We start from the raw sequence: 19,089 nt of genomic DNA on the forward strand, positions 1-19,089 counted from the left end.
TCCTCTAAAGCAAAGAAACCACCTTGTATCATCTACCAACATGGAAACTTTTGAGACAAACTGAAGACTCTCTCCTCCCAATGGTATAAAGGAGGTTAAAGGAGCAGAAATGCCCTTGGCTTTCATAACAACTAAACTACTTATATCCATGAATGCAAAAGCAACTCTCCCACAGCCATCCACTTGAAAGAATTAATCACTTTGAACACCTCCCAAGCCCCTGCGTACACTTAAGGACAAGTACTAGAACTTGTCAGAGATTTTGGATACATGATTAGGATTAATAAGACCCTTATGGTAGTAAAGTTCATAGGTGTGTACTAGGCTATGAACCAGAACGGTTACCAATGAAGCAAAGGCCTCATTTCTTACAGGCAGATAGACTGTACTAGTCTCCATCTCAAAACACTTCCGGAGATGAGCGAAATAGACTGTACTAGTCTCCATCTCAAAACACTTCCAGAGATGAGCGAAATCTTTAACAGGCAGCATTACTACCTCTAAACAATCCATCAGTTGATAATACAACAGAAGTCAAACTACAGAAACTTCCCAACAGACACTATGAATAACCCACCTGAACACTACGTCCATGTTCAGACCCCCACAAACAACGAATTGACTATATAACACAAAAACACCCAATTCCAGTCCTCCCAATTATATACTTTTGCAGCGGATGGTCTTAACATTTTACTGCAAGCGACTCAGAAATCGCACAATAGCATTATACACAGCCACTAACACTATTTATAACATGAACGATGAGATCTTTTCATTGATATAACAGTAGGTTATAATTTACAGTTAAAAAGCTATGAAACTTGGCAAGTTCAATTTTGGCCAAATACAACAAGATAATATTTCAAAGCTACCTCCAAAACAGAACATTCCTCATAGGAACCTGCCTTTTCATTGCGGGCATTATTAACATGGATGGGATCCATCCTTGGACAACTGTTACCTCCCCTAGTCATCAAGAATATACCCACTGACCTGCCCCACCTCAACTTGGTGTTGTCTATGCAGAAGACATCTTACTACTTGAAACATGTAAGAACACCTTGACCCTTCAACAGAATCTACAATCTAACCTTAAAGATTCATGCCACTGGAGAAACAAATAAAAACATGCACCTAATTGAGCCCCTGAAGTGTTGCTGTTCCTTTGGCTTTTCCCGGTTAGGGTCGCCACAGCGGAACTCCGGCCCGTTAATAATTGGCAGTAGATTTTCACGGTGCCAAGATGTCAGCTCGACACCCAACCTTCAACGAAGGCACACCCATTCACGCATGTCTTTCGAATGCCACTCGACCGTGGGGAGGACATGCAGACTCCACACAGAAGGCACTCCAGCAGAGAATCGAATGGGAGAACCTATTGCTGTGAGGCAACAACGCTACTGCTGCACCACCGCGGCTGCATAGCTGAGCCCTTGAAGTGTAACACCATGAAATTCAGCAACCCAAGGAAAACTCCTTAAATAATGAACTAAAATTACTGATACAGAGGGCAACTCAGTATCAGCAGTACCAGAACATACATACCCAAGGACCACCTTGGATCCTACACTACTGGTCAAGCACATTGACAATTATCATTAGCAAAACACTCCAACTTAAAACAAGCGACAGAATCTCACACCACATCCCCACATCTTGTGATGCCTTAGTTAAAAATGGGAGTATCCCTAAAATGTATCATGGGCTCTCACTTGCTTTCTATATTCCAGCTCAAAACACAAGCAACACAGAGAAACACTATAAACATAACCTGCACCCTTGTTCTTGCAAAATCCAGAACTCATCACTACAAACTTCTGCTAGTATGACCGACAGGCAGGGAATGACAGCCACATTCCTTCTTTGCCACCAGATCTACAAGCTGTAAAAAAAAAATGACACCACCCTCCCCCAGCAAAAATTACAAATTAAGCAGCCTAACTACACACAGACAGCCAAAAATATAGCATTACCCTCATTAGCCCTCATTTTAAAAAGCGTTACACGATAACTTTCTCAAGGCTAGACGCAACTGTTTGGAATAAAACTACTTACAGAAGTAAGTCAGCAAGAGAGCAACTGATTTAAAGAGAATAGGCTGATAGGTGATTACTAGACTAAATGACTCCAAAGGGACCTCTAAACCTACCCTTGCTATCCAAAGTGAGAAACAAATCCTGTACTTTGTGCCTGCTCGGTAAATACTTCAACCATTATGCCAGTCTACTTCCTTCCTTGATAGTAACTAGCCCCTGCAGCTCACTCTGTAGTCACGTATTTCATGTATAAAGAAAAAAAAAAAATGATTTTACCAAATGACCCTGGATGAATGCCCACCTTATTTATACATACCATAAATAATATCTTGTGTATTTATAACTGCAAATAACACAAAAATGTGCATTATCTGCTTTATTACTGTACTATGTACAACTCTTCTGTAGTCTTATAGGTAGGTACTAGGCTATCGGCCCTGGGGCCTATACAAGCCCAGCCAAAAAGGTATCCTGGCTTTTTCCACCCAAGAAAATTATTTTCCTGTGCCACTGTCGAGCAGAGCCACAGAGGTGATCCCTGGGGTGAATTTCCTAGTTCCCATCCAATCATCAAGATTTTTCTTGAAGAGTGCTAATGAGGAGCTTCATTCAATACATACATTTTATGCTTGCATCTTGCACCATGGTGCCCAGGCTGTGGCTGAGAAGAGTCTGTTGACCAGTCCACTTACCTAGCTATCAAACAAAATATTAAATGAATCTAACAACTCATTTCATAGGTGCTGCTCTACTAAAGCCCTACGAACAAACACAGTGTATGACCACTCTTCCCATACAGTTCACTGCAAACAGGACCCATCACCAAGCCTACTTTTTCACAACAAAAAACTCCCAACTACCCCTGCCTCTGCTGTTGCTCTGTTCTACTCACTGCTCCCTGTTCAAGGAGCTCTCTACCCTCTCGTAGAGCCACAGTTTTTGGCTTACACCCAAAATTAAAGATTCTGCTTAGCAGTCCCCATTTCTTGACCTCACACCACAAGCCGCAACATAAAAATACTCTTGCTGTACACTTCAACAGCTAATCACACCTTGGTAAGCCTAAAATCTATACCCAAAGATGAAAAACTCTCTTAGACACTCCAAAACACCTGTATCACTTACCATCCCATGAGATGGGCAACAGACCCTTAACTCCAGTGCAACTACTCGTAAGCCCGTTTCCCACCTTTCTTATAACCACTCATTTGGCAGTTTAAAGTCTGAACTGCCTTTTCTCCTTTGGGGTTCAGACACATCTATTCTAAAGTAGTTTACAGTAATAAGACACTTATTTAATGCATTTATGACCATTACAAAAGCAGAGACACGCTGGCTAGAAAAAGTCTGCAGATAACACTAAGGTCGCAAATAACATCAGTGGGGGAACACAGGTTCTGGAAAGGTATACAGATCATCAGCCCAAAGTCCACAACAAGAACTCAAACATGGCACTATCACAGCTTTTGTATATATTCAGTAAGAGAAACAAGAGCATCACATTTGTCAGATTTGCTCAGTGAAGACTACCATATGGCAAGAGGCTACAGCGACTTACAAACCTGATTCTGTACATTAGGGGATTTTTAGAAGACCTACTGTACCAATACTAAAATTGTGTATTGTGTTATATAGACGCTCAGTTAACCTTAGAGAAAAGTTTACTTTAGATGGGTGTTAACACTTGTAATAAACTTCCAATCGACATTTAAATCTAAACTCACAAGAGGAATTTTAGAGTAAATTTGATAAATTCAAAATTAGGAGTAGAAACACAAACCTAGACATGCTGGAAGAGGGAACATTCAAAGGCCTCTGTGTGAGAACCTCGGGCCATTTTTTTCCCTTTTAATAAAAACTTCAGTACTGTAATTATTAATCATACTGCCTATCAAAACCTCTTGTAAATTTAGCCTTTTGCATCCACATTTCCATAAGAAATCTACTAACCATATCCACAACCTCCAACTAGTATGTTCACTCAGCCTCTTAATACATGCACTAATCAATACCCTCAAGTCTAAGCCCTGGAATTATTAAAACAACCAAAAAAAAAAAAAAAAAAAGAACAGCAAACATCAAACTGTAATCTCAGATTTGTCTGTCTCACTGCTCTGGGACTAACAAATCTAGCAGTATCAAACACTTACCATATTACTCTCTCAGAACAGAAAGCTGTTTCACCATATTACTCCCACAGAACAGAAAGCCACCAGCATCTTCAGTCTTCCTAAACATACCAACTCTAAATAACGGACCAGTTTTTAAATCTACTACAATACTCTTCCCTATCCTAAAATACTGGAAAACAAACACTGCCCACAAGCAGATGTTGCAGTGCAGTTCATTCAATAGAGTTAATCGTCCCAGCCAGCATAGTTTAACCACTGTTAACATCTCTACAGCTCTCTTTCTTAAAGAGAGGGACAACAAAACTTGCACAGAATTTGTGAAAGGACTTCTTGCTGCCAGAGACTTTGTGGGTCGAAAGCATTTGGTTCTTGCCAACTGTGATTTTTATCTCAGCAAGTGTTTCAGCAAAAATTGACATCCTCCTTGTCTTGATCAGGAAATCATGCCCCACAAAAGATCCTTTCAGATCAAATTTGCTAGTAGAACTCACTTCGCTTCTAGTACACTGCAATGCTCAACTGTAGAAACTATTTTATTACCAGTTAGTTAATTCATTAAAACATGTTTGTTTGTCAATTCTTCATACCAATAGCTACCCTTTTAAAAAGTCATCTTTTGTAAGGATTTCACTACATTACAAAATAATATTCAGGACAGCTTTTATAATGCTCCTCCCATCCCCCCCCCCTCATAAACTCACACTAAGCACTTACACCAAATATAGAACACCTGTCAAACTAAATAGATGCTCTCTCCTTTAAACAACATTACTCACTCTGCAAACAAGATTAGTGAACAATGCTGTACCTTTAAATATCAAAAATATTTTTTTTTCTTAATGAAACATTTTAAATTATCACTTATGATGTGAACAATAAAGAAGTTATGTACACACCATAGCATTCCATGCAAGTTGGTCATCTCGCCTTCATTCTTACAGATGGGTTCGGAGCCGATCCTCTGCTCAGAGTCTGCCTACTACAAAGCCTGAGGTCTTCAGACAGCTCGAGGCCAAGTACTTATCCCATGATACACCTAGAGTTACCTCAGATATTGTTTGCTGCATATAACACCACCATGTGTCATTCTATCACTCTAAGAGAAAGCCACAGAAGGATTGAGCAACCAGGAAGAAACTAGTATCTCGGTCCATGAAAAACCCTGGATGGGGTAGGAGGGTGGGAAGCAAGAATGAAGGCGAGAAGAACAACTTACATGGAATGTTATGGTAAGAAACCGAAGCCCCGAGAGGCAGAGTCGTAACAAAGCCAGTCCGACTAGCCTCCCCGGACCCAACCAGGGAGAGGGTTGGCTCCTAAATTCCTCGATCAGCGCCAAGCATGTCACAGTAAATGGAGCAGAGGACACTGGAGCAGGTGTCTGCTCTGAAGGCTCAACAATAATCACGTCTGACTCCTCCAGCTCCAAAGGACCAATATGGCTCGGAGGAAGAAAAGTAGTAGATGGTAAAAGGGTCTTTGGTTCCAAAACCATTTGGGTCAGAGCCGATAAAAATTTAGCAAAACGCCGGTGCCTGCAATAGCTTCTGCACCACAAAATCCACATACAAATCAGAAATGCTTATAGAAGACGGACATGAGTGGATAGAAGAAGGTACAGATTGCAGGAGTGGAGATTTAGGCACTTTGGATACCAGCTCCGAAAGGACAAGATGCTCGGCTACGATGGCTGTGGTCGACTTTTTTTTTTTTTTTTTTTAAACTTCCGAAGAAGTAGAAGCCTTGGAAGACTTTGGGGAAAAGGCCATTTATAACTTTCAACGAAATGAGTTTCAGTCAAGTGAGTTTTCAGTGAAGTGGTCCTAGTAATTTCATTTTCAATCAAGTGAGTTTTCAATCAACCGTAGTAGACCCATATATAAAGATGAAAAAGGCACACCACGGAATAGCACATCAAAGATATATAAATGCTAAAGAAGTTAAAGCTAAAGCTAAAAAAGAATTAATTTATAAGAAAAAAAATCTTTGTAATAAAGTTTTACTGGCCCGAGCTATTGCTGAGGAACCTCCAATCTAATGCAGCGGTAAATTAGATCTGAGGTAACTATGTGCATCAAGGGATAGGGACTTGGCCTTGAGCTGTCTGAAGACCTCGAGCTTTGTAGCAGGCCGACACTGAGCCAAGGATCGGCTCCGAACCCATTTGTAAGAATGAACAGCGAGATAGAACAACTTCACATATGTATTTTTATAAAACAAATCATACTGACATTTACATCACTTATAATCTATATAGTCGTCCAACATTACATAGCGCATTCAATTACTGCCTTCCCTTAAACTTTATTCCTCCCTTAAAATATTACTATGCATACATCGTTCCTACAATTCCCATTTGTTTCCATGTAATTGGTTCCTACCCTTTTCTAAAGATCCCATTTTTATCCATGTTATTATATTCACTACTTCTAGTACATCTGATTTAGACTCAGATTTCCATTTTTTAGTAATTACTTTTTTGGCAAACACCAGAATTAACCTCAGCAAGGTCTTGCTATATCTAAGCAATTCCATTTATGTATCATAGCTCCCAAAAAAATCTCTTAATTGCATCAGTTTGCTTCTCCGTTATTTGACAATGCCAGCTCATTACACTTCCAAAAATATTCCCAGTTACCTCTCTTTCCAATCACCCCTCCAACATGTGCAATCTACAGTGGATATAAAAATAAGTGTACACACCCCCTGTTAAAATGCCAGGTTTTTGCGATATAAAACAATGAGACCACAATAACTCATTTCAAAACTTTTCCCACCTTTAATGTGACCTATAACCTGTACAATCCATTGAAAAACAAACAAATCTGTTAGGGGAAAAATATAAAAAAAAACATACGGTAAGCTGGTTGCATACGTGTGCACCCCCCTTAAACTAGCACTTTGTTGAAGCACCCTTTTGATTTAATTACAGCATTCAGTCTTCTTGGGTACACGCCTGCCATCAATTAGAGAGACTCCGATTAACCCTAAATAATTATATCCACTGTACTTGAGGAAATTTGGAGTCTGCTTGGGGTATAGAAATACTTATGCAACCACATCCAAGCAAAGTTTCTAAATCTTCTAGACTTGGCTGCATATTTGGGAGCCACATTTACCCCCCCCCCACACACACTTTTTTTACACCTAGGTGCTCTTGCATTAGAAATGCCTAGTTGTCACATCCTGGGCCAGGGGCACACCACTGTGATTTACTCCCTTCCACCAATCTCTACTACACAAAAACTACTTTTCTAATACACCTCATCCTGGTTCATATCATCTCTCTCTAGCACCCAGTACACTATAAAACTCTGTACACAGGTTCCATTTAAAGTGTGTTGAACAACCCTTCCATGAACTAAGCTTTGTCTTCTGCAGCTGTAACCCTTAGAACAAACTACAGGTTTGTTAAATCACTATTCATTCTGGACTCTACAACTTTCTTCTCCAATGTATTTTGTAAGTTGTGTGCATACCTGTAAATACTGCATACATTTATATGCTTTTCATTTCCAGCTCTAGGATTATATTCCTATTTGTGATCTGATATGCTTTTCATTTCCAGCTCGAGGATTATATTCCCATGTGTGATTTTATATTGTACACACACACACATTTTTTCTTTACATTACCTTATCTTGCTTCTTTGCTCAAACCATGGCAAAAAATGCCACTGATCCACTCACTTGGTTATCAAACAAAATAATTAAAATGCAACTCAGATTTTCCAACTAACCAGACTACCTATATTTCATACTCATCCAACAGACAGTAACCTGTCAAGTTAGAGTAGTAAAATGCGGGCACACTTTCAGCAACCCAAACAGAAGAAGCAACCAGAAGTGCCTCAATACTGGTCTGTTTTGCACTTCTTCCCCCATATTAGTAAATTCCTTTCCATTTTTACTACGTGCAACATTACACTTGCCTACTGAAACTCATACTGAAGATAAATCCAATACACACCCAGAAGTGAGTAGCCAATTCAAGTCTGACACGATCAAAAAGAAATCCATGACATTCTCTAATATTAGACTACATGCTACTTCATACTCATTCGCCAAAAAGTCATACTGGAGAACATTTACACTAACCACCGTAATCTAAAACACTTTCAATGGCTATACTCAGCACACCACTAAAAAATGTACTTATCCAAGAAAGACCTACTATACTCACTAAAGTCCAGATGATACTATGGTCAGCCCATTTTCAGGCACAGAGAAGGTGGCATTAGCATTCACTAAACTTGGGAAAATGTTGTGTTTCACTAGGAATCATCTTTCTATTGAAATAGGAGCTCAAAAAGAATAGCTTCTTCAGCTAAACAAATTTTTTCAACAGTTATCTGCACTCACTTTCCTTTTACAGCTTTGCAAGACAGGTATAGAAGGGCAGCAGTTAGCCTGAAGTAATTTGCAAACAATGCATATGAAACACTTACACCGATACAACCAGATAATACAATTTCTATTATACAATAAGTTGTCCTGCTTTCTAATTATGCTTGGGACTGGGGTGGATCATTTACACAGTTTTAGCGTGCAAGATGGAAAGAACCAGTCTGGTTGCTCAAATATGGTGAAAAAGAGGTTACTTAAAACAGTGCAAGATTTTAAAACTCTGAAAGGTAAGAGAAATGTATTAGAGTCTGCAAGAAAAAAAACTGTATTAAATTTAAAATGTTTAATTAAATGGTATGAAGTGATTAAAACAGAAGAATGGAATACAGGAGGATTCTGGTTTTGAAGGAGTACAATATCATGGGGGATAAAGTGTGGGGACTGTGGTGGGAAGGTGGTGAAAGAATTTGAAGAACTCAACAAAATTAGGGAACAAGGGATGCCCACATAATCAGGATGGGGCATGCAAGTTGTACTAACTGCTAAATCAATACAACTATTTAAAAAAAAAAAAAAATCAAATGTACAGCATGAAAATGAAGATGCCTTTAGGTTAGTAACTACTAGGAGCAAAAGGAGGAAAAAGGGTATATGGATGGAACAACAAGGGCATATGGAAATAAGTGATTAAAAAAAAAAAAAAAACATATAGGGGAGCCTTAAAACCAACCAGATTTCTGTACAAGTGGTACACACAAACATGATGAAACAGACACAAGAGGGGAAGTGCGGATGACAGGAGACATGCTGAAAGGTGTGAACATTATGATCCCAATAATCAATATTGGACTGGTCACCATTTCCAGTCTGCAAGGGAGTAGGATTTATGATACTAAAGCAAGCAAGTTAAGGTATACAGCAACCGTATTACCCGCCAGCAGGTAATTGTGGTGTACCACTCAAGATAAACAAGCAAACAAAATGAAAAAATATTTTTTCTGTATTTGTCAAGATAAAATGTATTATCACATTTTAGGGGATTAAGAAAGAGGGGAAAAAAGGCTACGGAGCATGCAGGAAAAAAAAAAATTATATATATATACATATATATATATATATATATATATATATATATATAAAAATCACCTAAATTTTAAATGTTGATAAAGTGAGGTGATGCACTTGAAAAATATGACAGTTACCCTTCCTTATACAAGGTATTTGAGTATTATGGAGGAGGTACAGATCTGTAAAATATCTTAGAATTTATATTACAATGACATCAACCTTTAAGGAGCATACACGTACAGAACTATATCAAGGACAATTTTAAACAAGATACAAGAAAAGGTTATTACCACTGTTTAAACCCATGATCTACGCAATGATAGAATATGGCAATGGTGACTGTTAACAGCAGAAGATGCCAGTAAGTTTATGCCCAAATATATTACACCCACAGGACATATCCATTAATGGAGATTCCTTATCAGAAAAGGATGGCCATACTTAAACTACACTTTATTCATTATAAATGTAAAAGAATGGATCTGATTCAGGCAAATAAAATTTCTAAGGATGAAACATTACAAAACATGCCAGAAACGACCACTGTAAGGCATAACATACAGACACAAACAATTAAGTTTTTCTGTAGATAACTAAAGCAATTTTTTTCAGACTCGGGTGGCAAAAATTTGGAATAACTTACCAACGCAGTTGTGGAACAGTAATAGTTTTTGAATGAGTTTAAAAAAAATGTTTAGACAACTGTTTTGGGGAAAGGGATAACTGAGATACTGAATATGAAAGTTAAATTCCACTACACATCTCTTGGTGCCAACAAATACAAAATGTCATTGGTGAAAGTAAACAATTCTTGTAAATAACTTTTTACATGGTTAGTGTGTATTTAAACAGTCTGCTGATAAAGGAAAACAAACACAAAGAATGAATACATGGCCTGTTGCTTCTGGACCACATACATGTCCTTAGACATATACTATCTGTTGCACTACGTTGGGCACAGAATGAAAAGGGTTAATCGATCAGCTCACTTACCAAAGTATCAAACTGCAATGAATAAATACATTTCACAAAGCACTGCAAAGTTAGGAACTTTCATTCTGCACAGCACCCTTAGTAGTCTATACCTTAAACCTTAATTTGTTCAGCTGGAACTTGAAAGCCAAATATAAAAACAGTTATGCTGACTGTCCATCTCTGGCTACTCTGCCAAAGGGATATACAGACAGATCCAACAAAAATCTTTAAATTCTTCCCTAAAGGTCCTACAATAAAAAGATGTTCTTAATGCAAACGGTTGAAGTTGTCTTCTACAACTAATAGTTCATTGGTGCATTCAACGTAGCACATTTCTTGAAGCTAAAAAAGATAAGTACAGCTGCAGGAAAAGGGCATTTTTACTACCCACTTACTATCTACAGTGTAATCCATCTTTCCTCACTACACAATACGCTGACATCTATATATATCTTTTATGATGCTGATACTCCCAAGAATCAATCTGGACCATAAACCTTTTAAACAACAGCTCACAAAGTGCCAAATCAAACATAAAAGACAGGTTAATGAATAAAATGTTGCAATGCAGTAAACTATGCACAATGTACTCAAGTGATACAACACAGCATGTTAAACATACAGGCCCAATGTTGTTTTGCACATGGTAGGGAAAGAAAAGGACAGTGAATATAAACATGTCATCTATACTCATCCTAACATGCTCTTTTAACTTAGTTTTGAAAGTAACATAACCAGATTTACATTACCTCTTTGGAATTTATGCATGCAATTTGTCAGTGCAACCTTCCTAAATGCTTTTACCCCAATGCTTTACCCCTAGAGGAAGTGTGAATGTAGGCTGTCTAAAATGGTACCTTGATCTGCATAGGTCTCGGAATGGGGAGCCAGTACCCTAACTGAGGCTAAACATAAGAAACAAGAGAACAGATATAAATGGGTCTGGAATATTTATTTGAATTTGGGGAAGAGTGATATTCCCAGTCACTGAGCAGGTTAATAATAAATAGGATACACCTTTTTTCAATCCAATTTATGGAAAATGTGTAATGGGCTGTAGAGTGCAAATCAAGAAGAGTGCAGGGAATTGATGAAAATTAACACAAATCCAGATCTGGTAGCCCTATCCCACCTGCTGCCCAGTCTCTCATATGATGGTTTAAAGCAATTCCTGGTTTATTGGGGTACCAGAAAAATCTCAAAATTAAAATGTTAAATTCTTTAATACAATAGGATTTTTGGCAAGGTAATCATTTTGATTATAGATAACTTCTCTTCCACCGTGAAGAATATTTTATTCCATTTGTCTATTAGATTCTTAACATTAGATATACTGTTAGTTTGTGTCTTTCGGCTTTTCCCGGTTAGGGGTCGCCACAGCGGAACTCCGGTCCGCTAATGATTGGTAGTAGATTTTTACGTACCGGGTTACCAGCCCTGACGCACAACCTTCAACGAAGGCACGCCTTATTCATGTATGCTTCCACACAGAAGAAGCTCTAGCTGAGAATCGAACGAGACAACGTCTTGCTGTGAGGCGACAACACTACCGCAGCACCACCACCGCAGTTAGATATACCGTTAGTATAATTATAATTTATTACAAGTAATGTAAACTGTTATAATTCATTTTTTACTCTGACAATATATTTAAAGAATTTAATTTGATTCAATTCTTATTTTATTTATGCGTAGGGTTTGTCATCATTAAATGTTAAACCAGACATTCTGTGAAATACATCCACTGCTAAGAAAACTGTAGATAGAGAAGTATCACTGTCATTTAATGTCAGTATGATGTCATCAGCAAACAGCTGAATTTTAGAGTTTAAATTCTGATTTATGTTAATACCTTTTACCTCTGTATTTGCTGTGAGAAAATTAGCAAATGGTTTCATAACTAGGGTAAAAAGGAGAGGTGAAAGGAGTACCTATTTTAACATACACAAAACAGAAATAAGATGTGTGAAGTTACTCGAGAAATTATATTCTAAAACCAGCAAAAGATATTTCCACTATTAATATCAAGATTCATTAATGTTAAGCTCTCTTAACTGCATAGTCAATTATTGTGATTACTCAATATCACAAGTATTTTCTATTCAAGATAAAGCCAGTTTGATCTTGGTCAATCATGGAAAGTAGAATATATTGTAATCTATTAGCATGAATTGCCATGATCAATTTATAAATCTACATTTAAAAGTGAAATCGGCCTGTATGAAGAGTAAGTTGTCATTTTTTTTAAATTGAAGAGATAAGGATATATTTCCAGGAAGGAGGAACTTTAGCCAGGTCTTTGACTATATAAAAAAACTTGTGTAGTATGTCTAGGGCTTCTTTGGTAACAGACTATAAAGTTCAGATATAATCCCATCATTACCTGGTGATTTATTAGGTTTCAGTTTAGAAATTTGAAGTTCAGACAGAGATTGGTTTGTCAATTAATTAGGTCATCAGATAAAACTATTTCTCCTGGATCTATTAACATATTATTTTGATTGGTCTCTGAATTATTTTATAATATCTTCTACTTCTGTTATTTTCTTTTTCTTCCCATGGGAGTAGTTTTTTTAATCATCTTTAAATTCTCAAGATTAATTTTAGTTTTATGGTTTAAGATTTCCAAGTATTTGTTGCTTAACTTATTAATTTCTATTATTTTTGTCTGATTTTCTAACTCTGGATTAACACGTACACAGCTAGATGGAAAGAATTTTTAGGAAATTTTTATAAACTCTAAACATAATAAATAATATCTCTTACTAAAACACTCTGCATCGGTTATTAAAGGATTACGTTATAGAAAAAAGTCTTCAAACAAGGGACTCAGATTTCATTTCTACTATATTAAACACTTTTCAATATTTTATGTATAGAAACCTTATATTTCCTATGGCATATACCCAAAATAGCATCTCCACCTCAAAGTTAGAAACAGATTTAAATAGAAAAAAAACTGCTATATTGGTTTCAATTAATGAAAGAAAAAAAGCTACATTCTGTTGATTATATTAAGAACAAATATGATTTAGATAAAGGCATCTGGCTAAATGTACAATCCTGCAGACAAGATGTAGCGGGAGAAATTAAGTTAATGCAACTAAGGATAAGAGATCATATCCCAAAATGAACTGAATATCTAATATTCTTAATGCAACAAAACACACTGGGACAGAATCGCTTATCTAAATTATATATAGTTGTGAGGAGAGAAACAGAGTTGCAATGACAATCATTGGAACTATTTTACCCAAATTAATAACAGAGTGACGAAAATAAAAATTTCATTCTAATATCTTCTAAATATACTTCATCTCTCAGATGGAATCTCTCTACTTGGAAATTTCTGCAGAGGCTTTTCTTCACACTACATAAAATTGAGTAAATAAGAACTTAAAGCAAATTGGCAACACATGTTTGACTGTACTTTTATGGAATAACAACCTCTTGCTCTTTTTTTGGAGATTTGTTTTATCTAAATCACCAATCCCTTTTAACATTCCTATATGTATTAAAAAATGAAATATCACATTTTGTGGTGTATACTATCTGTAGCGAGAAAGGTTACAACTCAGAATTGGAAGAATGAATCTACACCCTCCTTCAAAGAATTTGTAAATATTGCAACTGAAGTCTGTCACCTGGAAATCACAACAATTAAGTCAAGAACAAACAGGATTACCTCTTGCTACAATGCATGGGCAGAACTTACAGATCTGCTTGACAAGTAAAGATAATTGCATTTTAGATTTAATGTTAATGTATAACTTGAATGGTTTGATGGTTAATGGACACGCTTGTAAATAGTTTTTTTTGTGCGTGAGATTTAGTGGAATCTTTTTCATTTACTCTTCACAAATCTCTTAAGTATTATTGTGATTATTTTATAAAATAAAAAAAAAAAAAAAAGCATTCAAGTCTAGCAATGAACATTTTGTTTCTACTGCTCGGCTGACTTCTAGATTTACATCGCCAGACATCGGCATCAAATTTTCAACCACATACAATCCCTACAACTGCCTTTGCATATAATTTAAATTAAATTATAGACTTGGATGCAGTTACAATCCTAAATTGGCACACCATAAATGTGTCCCAAAAGTGTTTGCGAAGTAGTACAGTGGCTGAACACAAATTGGCTTCTGCCTTTTGCCCAAACAGCATCATTTTTTTTAAACAGAACTAAAGCAGCAATCTGGCTCATCTTAAGTAAAACTGTATCAGCAGCAAATAAAATGTTGTTATGTTTTCTCATGCTGCAAAATTACTTAAGTGAATTCACTAGACCTATGTGAAATCCATATTCAGTAGTGCTCTACCATACCAATTCATTACCTGCTAAAAAGTGAAACTGCCATAACTCCTGATTATTCCTCAAAAATCCAAAGAAAAAAGCAAAAACTTCAGCGAGAGAAAACACTTAAATTTCTGGCGTCCTAAGAACTGTATTAAAACAACAAACTCAGCAAGTCATAAAGTTTTCAGGCCAATGCCCCTTTTTAGTGTGTAGTAAAATCATTCAACCAACTTCTCAACTTATACAAGCGTAGAATCATGCGACACTGCCACATCTTTTTATAATAATATTTAATTATTAATAACAGAATATAATTACTTGAATATGAATGGATTCTTAGACTACAAGGAGATGCTGTTCCAGGTATTAATACAACGATCAGTACTGAACCCATTTTAAAGAAGAAACAGTCAATTCTAAAATGAGAAAATGTTGTTTTATAATGATTTTAACTGACTATACTATACAAGTTGGATAACTGATTTTAATTAAGGCTGTGTCACGAAAACTGCACATCACACCTACACATTCACAGGATCTTATTCTCACATTACTTTACTTATATTTTTGGTATTCTCCGTTTAGTATGGCTCATTTCACTGGAAGGTTCAATATTGAACCACAACAAGTTTATTTTAGGTCAGCAAGTTGTGCTTTCGACTACAAGTAAATTAAAGCCATTTACACTTTCTCAGTGCCTTCCTTAGCATACTGGTCATATAGGAGGTGGCATTAAAGTTATCAGTTTAGCCAAAGAAAAATACTTATTAGCTCTCCTATAAAGTTTGCTTAACTGAAACAGGCTTATTTTAATATGGTTGACTGCGATTACTGCACCGGAAAAACTTACTGTTATGTAATTTTAAGGACAGAAATTGCAAAGTCTTGTCACATCCAAATTTTCTAATTAAACTTGTTAACATAGATCTAAGGCAGCTACGACGTGTAATGAATTAAAAATCAGAATTCTACTAACATAAGTGTCCCAAAAGTGTTTGCGAAGTACAGTGGCTGAACACAAATTGGCTTCTGTCTGGTCATGTCCCTGTACTAAACCTCCCTAAATGTCTACTCTACCCGAATTATGCTCAGTCTTTCCAAATTTTCTGTCATCCTTTTTAACAATATATGACTTCTAAGCTCCGTATCTCATTATTTCATTCCCTCTCTCACTTATTTGTAAAACAAAAATTGTTTTCTTTTTAACTCATTATTACTATTACTGATCATTAAGCTGCCTCTTACATGGTGTACTGTACTGGATATGGCATCAGCCTGTATACCTCCTTTTTTCTTTGCCATTAAGTGTTGTACTTTACCTGCTCATTGAACTAGCATGTATGCCTCCTTTTTGCATTAAGTAAATGTACCTACATGTTATTTTGAAACTCCAGTTTACATTGTATTGATGTCTCCTCTTCAAATTATTTCTTATTAACCTGATTTGTCAGTGTATATATTACCGTAATTTTTTTATATATATTTGTCATTTTTATGTTATCAGTATGTCTTAGAGCTCATTTCCCTGGGCCTCTACTGAAAATGGACATATATCCAGTTAGACTAGCCCGGTCAACAAAAGTAAAATAAAATAAACAAACAAACATGACAAAAGTTATGAGGAAATGCAACTTTATCCAAATATTCTTTAGTTTAGTGATGCAGTGCCTTATTACAATACTTTTTTTGTAGTATTAAAGCAACGTGCCTCATTTCTTATGATATTTACTCATAGATTAGCATTAAGCTAGCTGCCTTAATAATACTTTGACTTGGGAATGGGGTCCATTACCATTCATGCTATTAGAAACCCAAAAAACTTGGGAGAAATAAAAAAGGAAAAAGTCACTTTACCCAAGTAAATCACCAGAAAAGTAGTCAATTATTTAATCTCGAGTCTCATCCTCATTTGTGATTACAAGCTTTGGACAGTGACAAAAATGACAAGACACCAGAATGAATCAAAATAAATGAGGTTCTTCTGTAAGGTACTTGTGCCCACTCTCTGATACACTGAGGAACTCTGCAATCAATGGACTCTGGAAAACATCCACTTCTCCAATTCTGAATCAGCTGGGGTGGTCGGGCATGTAGTTAAGATTACCCCCTCCCCAATAACCAAGCACTTCTCATGAAAGGGGCATTACGCGCAACCCAGTGAGAGGCGAGATACAGACCTAGGACATGCTCAAGGGCTTTCTCTCCCCTAGCATGTCTGATCACATGAGGGTCGCATCAGATTATCTGGAGACAGAAAAACGGTTTAAACTTTTAAGCTTACTACCACTACAAATCTCAGTTCATATTTTTTCAAACTTACCACCACCACAACAATTCCATCCTCAGTTCATATTTCAATAGGTAAACTTCTGCAGTATTGCCAATATATTTAGATTACAACGAACAGCTCTACTTATCTAGCACTGACTTAAGTCACCAGCAGTATTACAAAAACAAGTTCTTAGAAAGATGGTACCATCAAGAGCGCACGCACGCACGCACACACACACTCCACTTTCAACACTTTTGGCTCCTCCCCCCAAGTTCACATCATATGGTATTCCCGAATGCCTTGCGCAGCAAAAGGTACATCGCAAGTCCTGGCTTTGCTGCTGCAATCTGCGCGACCTACTCTATTGTTCACGCATGCAGCACTCAAAGCTCGCGCCACAGAATGTCTGTATGCAAAGTAAATGCCACAACTTACTTTTAAGACCTTGCTTGTCAAAACAGTATGACACAAAAGGTATATAGTTCTACTATTTACAAGTTTCAAAACACAGACTACCACTTCGTCTTTGTGGATAAAAAAAAGATGTACAGTTGGAAAAATGCCCCAAAACCCTATCAAACTCCATCGATACCAAACATTATACATAAAAACTTTGCAGACAATGGAATAAAAAGTTCCAAGGCACATTCCAAACGAGCTTGTTCAGTTGTTTTTCACCCATAAACCTGATCGGGTCAATCTTTGTTTACCAGACCATTTAAACTGCATGATCCATGCGGCAGAGTATTGCGAGAGCATCAACCTGCGACGTTTTGGAAAACATTTCTATACAGTCCATTCAACTTTGATCCACTGCTGTACTTTCATTATTAACGATGCACATCATCTCAAGGAACGTAAACAAGTATCAAACTGCAACTAATAAAACGATCGGATACCAGAAACCAAAACATCTTCACCTGTAAATACTTCGTATCCTTTCTACTTACCACCCACGTCAGTCCACCTTCGTTTCCTCCTCCAGGTCCACCACCTCCTCCAACCTTGGCCATTTTCTACCGTTTGTATGTATAAATAATTAAAACGTTCTTAAAAAATTAAAAAGCTGTTTAGCCGTGCAAATTATTCCATAACGTGCGTCCCATCGGAACAAATGTCCCTCTTCCCTTTGTCTTCACAGACGTGTGAAATGCGAGCCGCAACAGCTCCGGCCTGCTATTCACCTCGAGGACCACTCAAGAAGCCTCCTCTTCGGTTATTGTTAAACTCGAGCACCGGAGGCTGGGAAGGGGCCCGGAAGGAATTCCTAATTTATCTCCGTATAAATGGTTTTTGTTTCACAATCAGTGCATTACAGCAAAGGCGGTGCAATCCGTTTTCCACAAGATATAATCTTTAAATAGAATATTTAAAATAAAAAATAAATTATATAAAACAAACTTAAAAAAATAACTCCTTCACGGTGTTCACTCTTGGAAACAATAACCACCTCTCCTTCCGTCCGGCATAGCTTTGCTCTAAAAAATTACAAGCGCCATCCGAATAAAGCGACCAATAGGTGCAGGAAATCACAGGAAGGACCCGAGCTCACCAATGGAAAGGGGCCCACTAGAACTCATCGCTGACGTCACAGCTGTTAAAAATGAAGAAAGAGAACTTAGGGTCTTATTTTCCTTTCCATTGGTGTTATTATAGTTGTATTTTGGGAGGGAGCACATTTTCTGTATAACTTCCAGGCTAGAAATGACTGCATCTTTTGCAAAGCGAGGGCACATTTTCTGTATAACTACCAGGCTAGAAATTACTGTATATTTTGCAAAGCACAACTGTTTGAGCATGCTCGCTGCCAGGGGTACATTAGACCCAACTTAAAATATGGCCATTATCCTGACTGTAGCCCTAAATCTAGTTAACTACAGTTATGATCTTCTTTTATTACAGTGGTTTACATTTACTTATTTGCATTTGGTTACGGGATTGTAACACTTTTTTAAGC

General features: G+C 37.0%; 1 protein-coding gene across 1 annotated transcript in view; it reads right to left on the minus strand.

The window, feature by feature from the left end:
- TOP2B (DNA topoisomerase II beta) overlaps positions 1-18,646 on the minus strand; it is a gene marked incomplete in the record, with an annotated part of 2,991,925 nt that extends 2,973,279 nt beyond the window's left edge. The window contains 1 exon segment of the mRNA XM_044066877.1: positions 18,083-18,646. Within this exon segment, the coding sequence (XP_043922812.1) occupies positions 18,083-18,145 (63 nt within the window).
- Between the last annotated feature and the right edge of the window lie 443 nt (positions 18,647-19,089).

This window comes from Protopterus annectens, chromosome 3.part1, assembly GCF_019279795.1.
Source record: "Protopterus annectens isolate FY-2018-M chromosome 3.part1, PAN1.0, whole genome shotgun sequence".
NCBI classification, from domain to species: Eukaryota; Metazoa; Chordata; order Ceratodontiformes; family Protopteridae; genus Protopterus; species Protopterus annectens.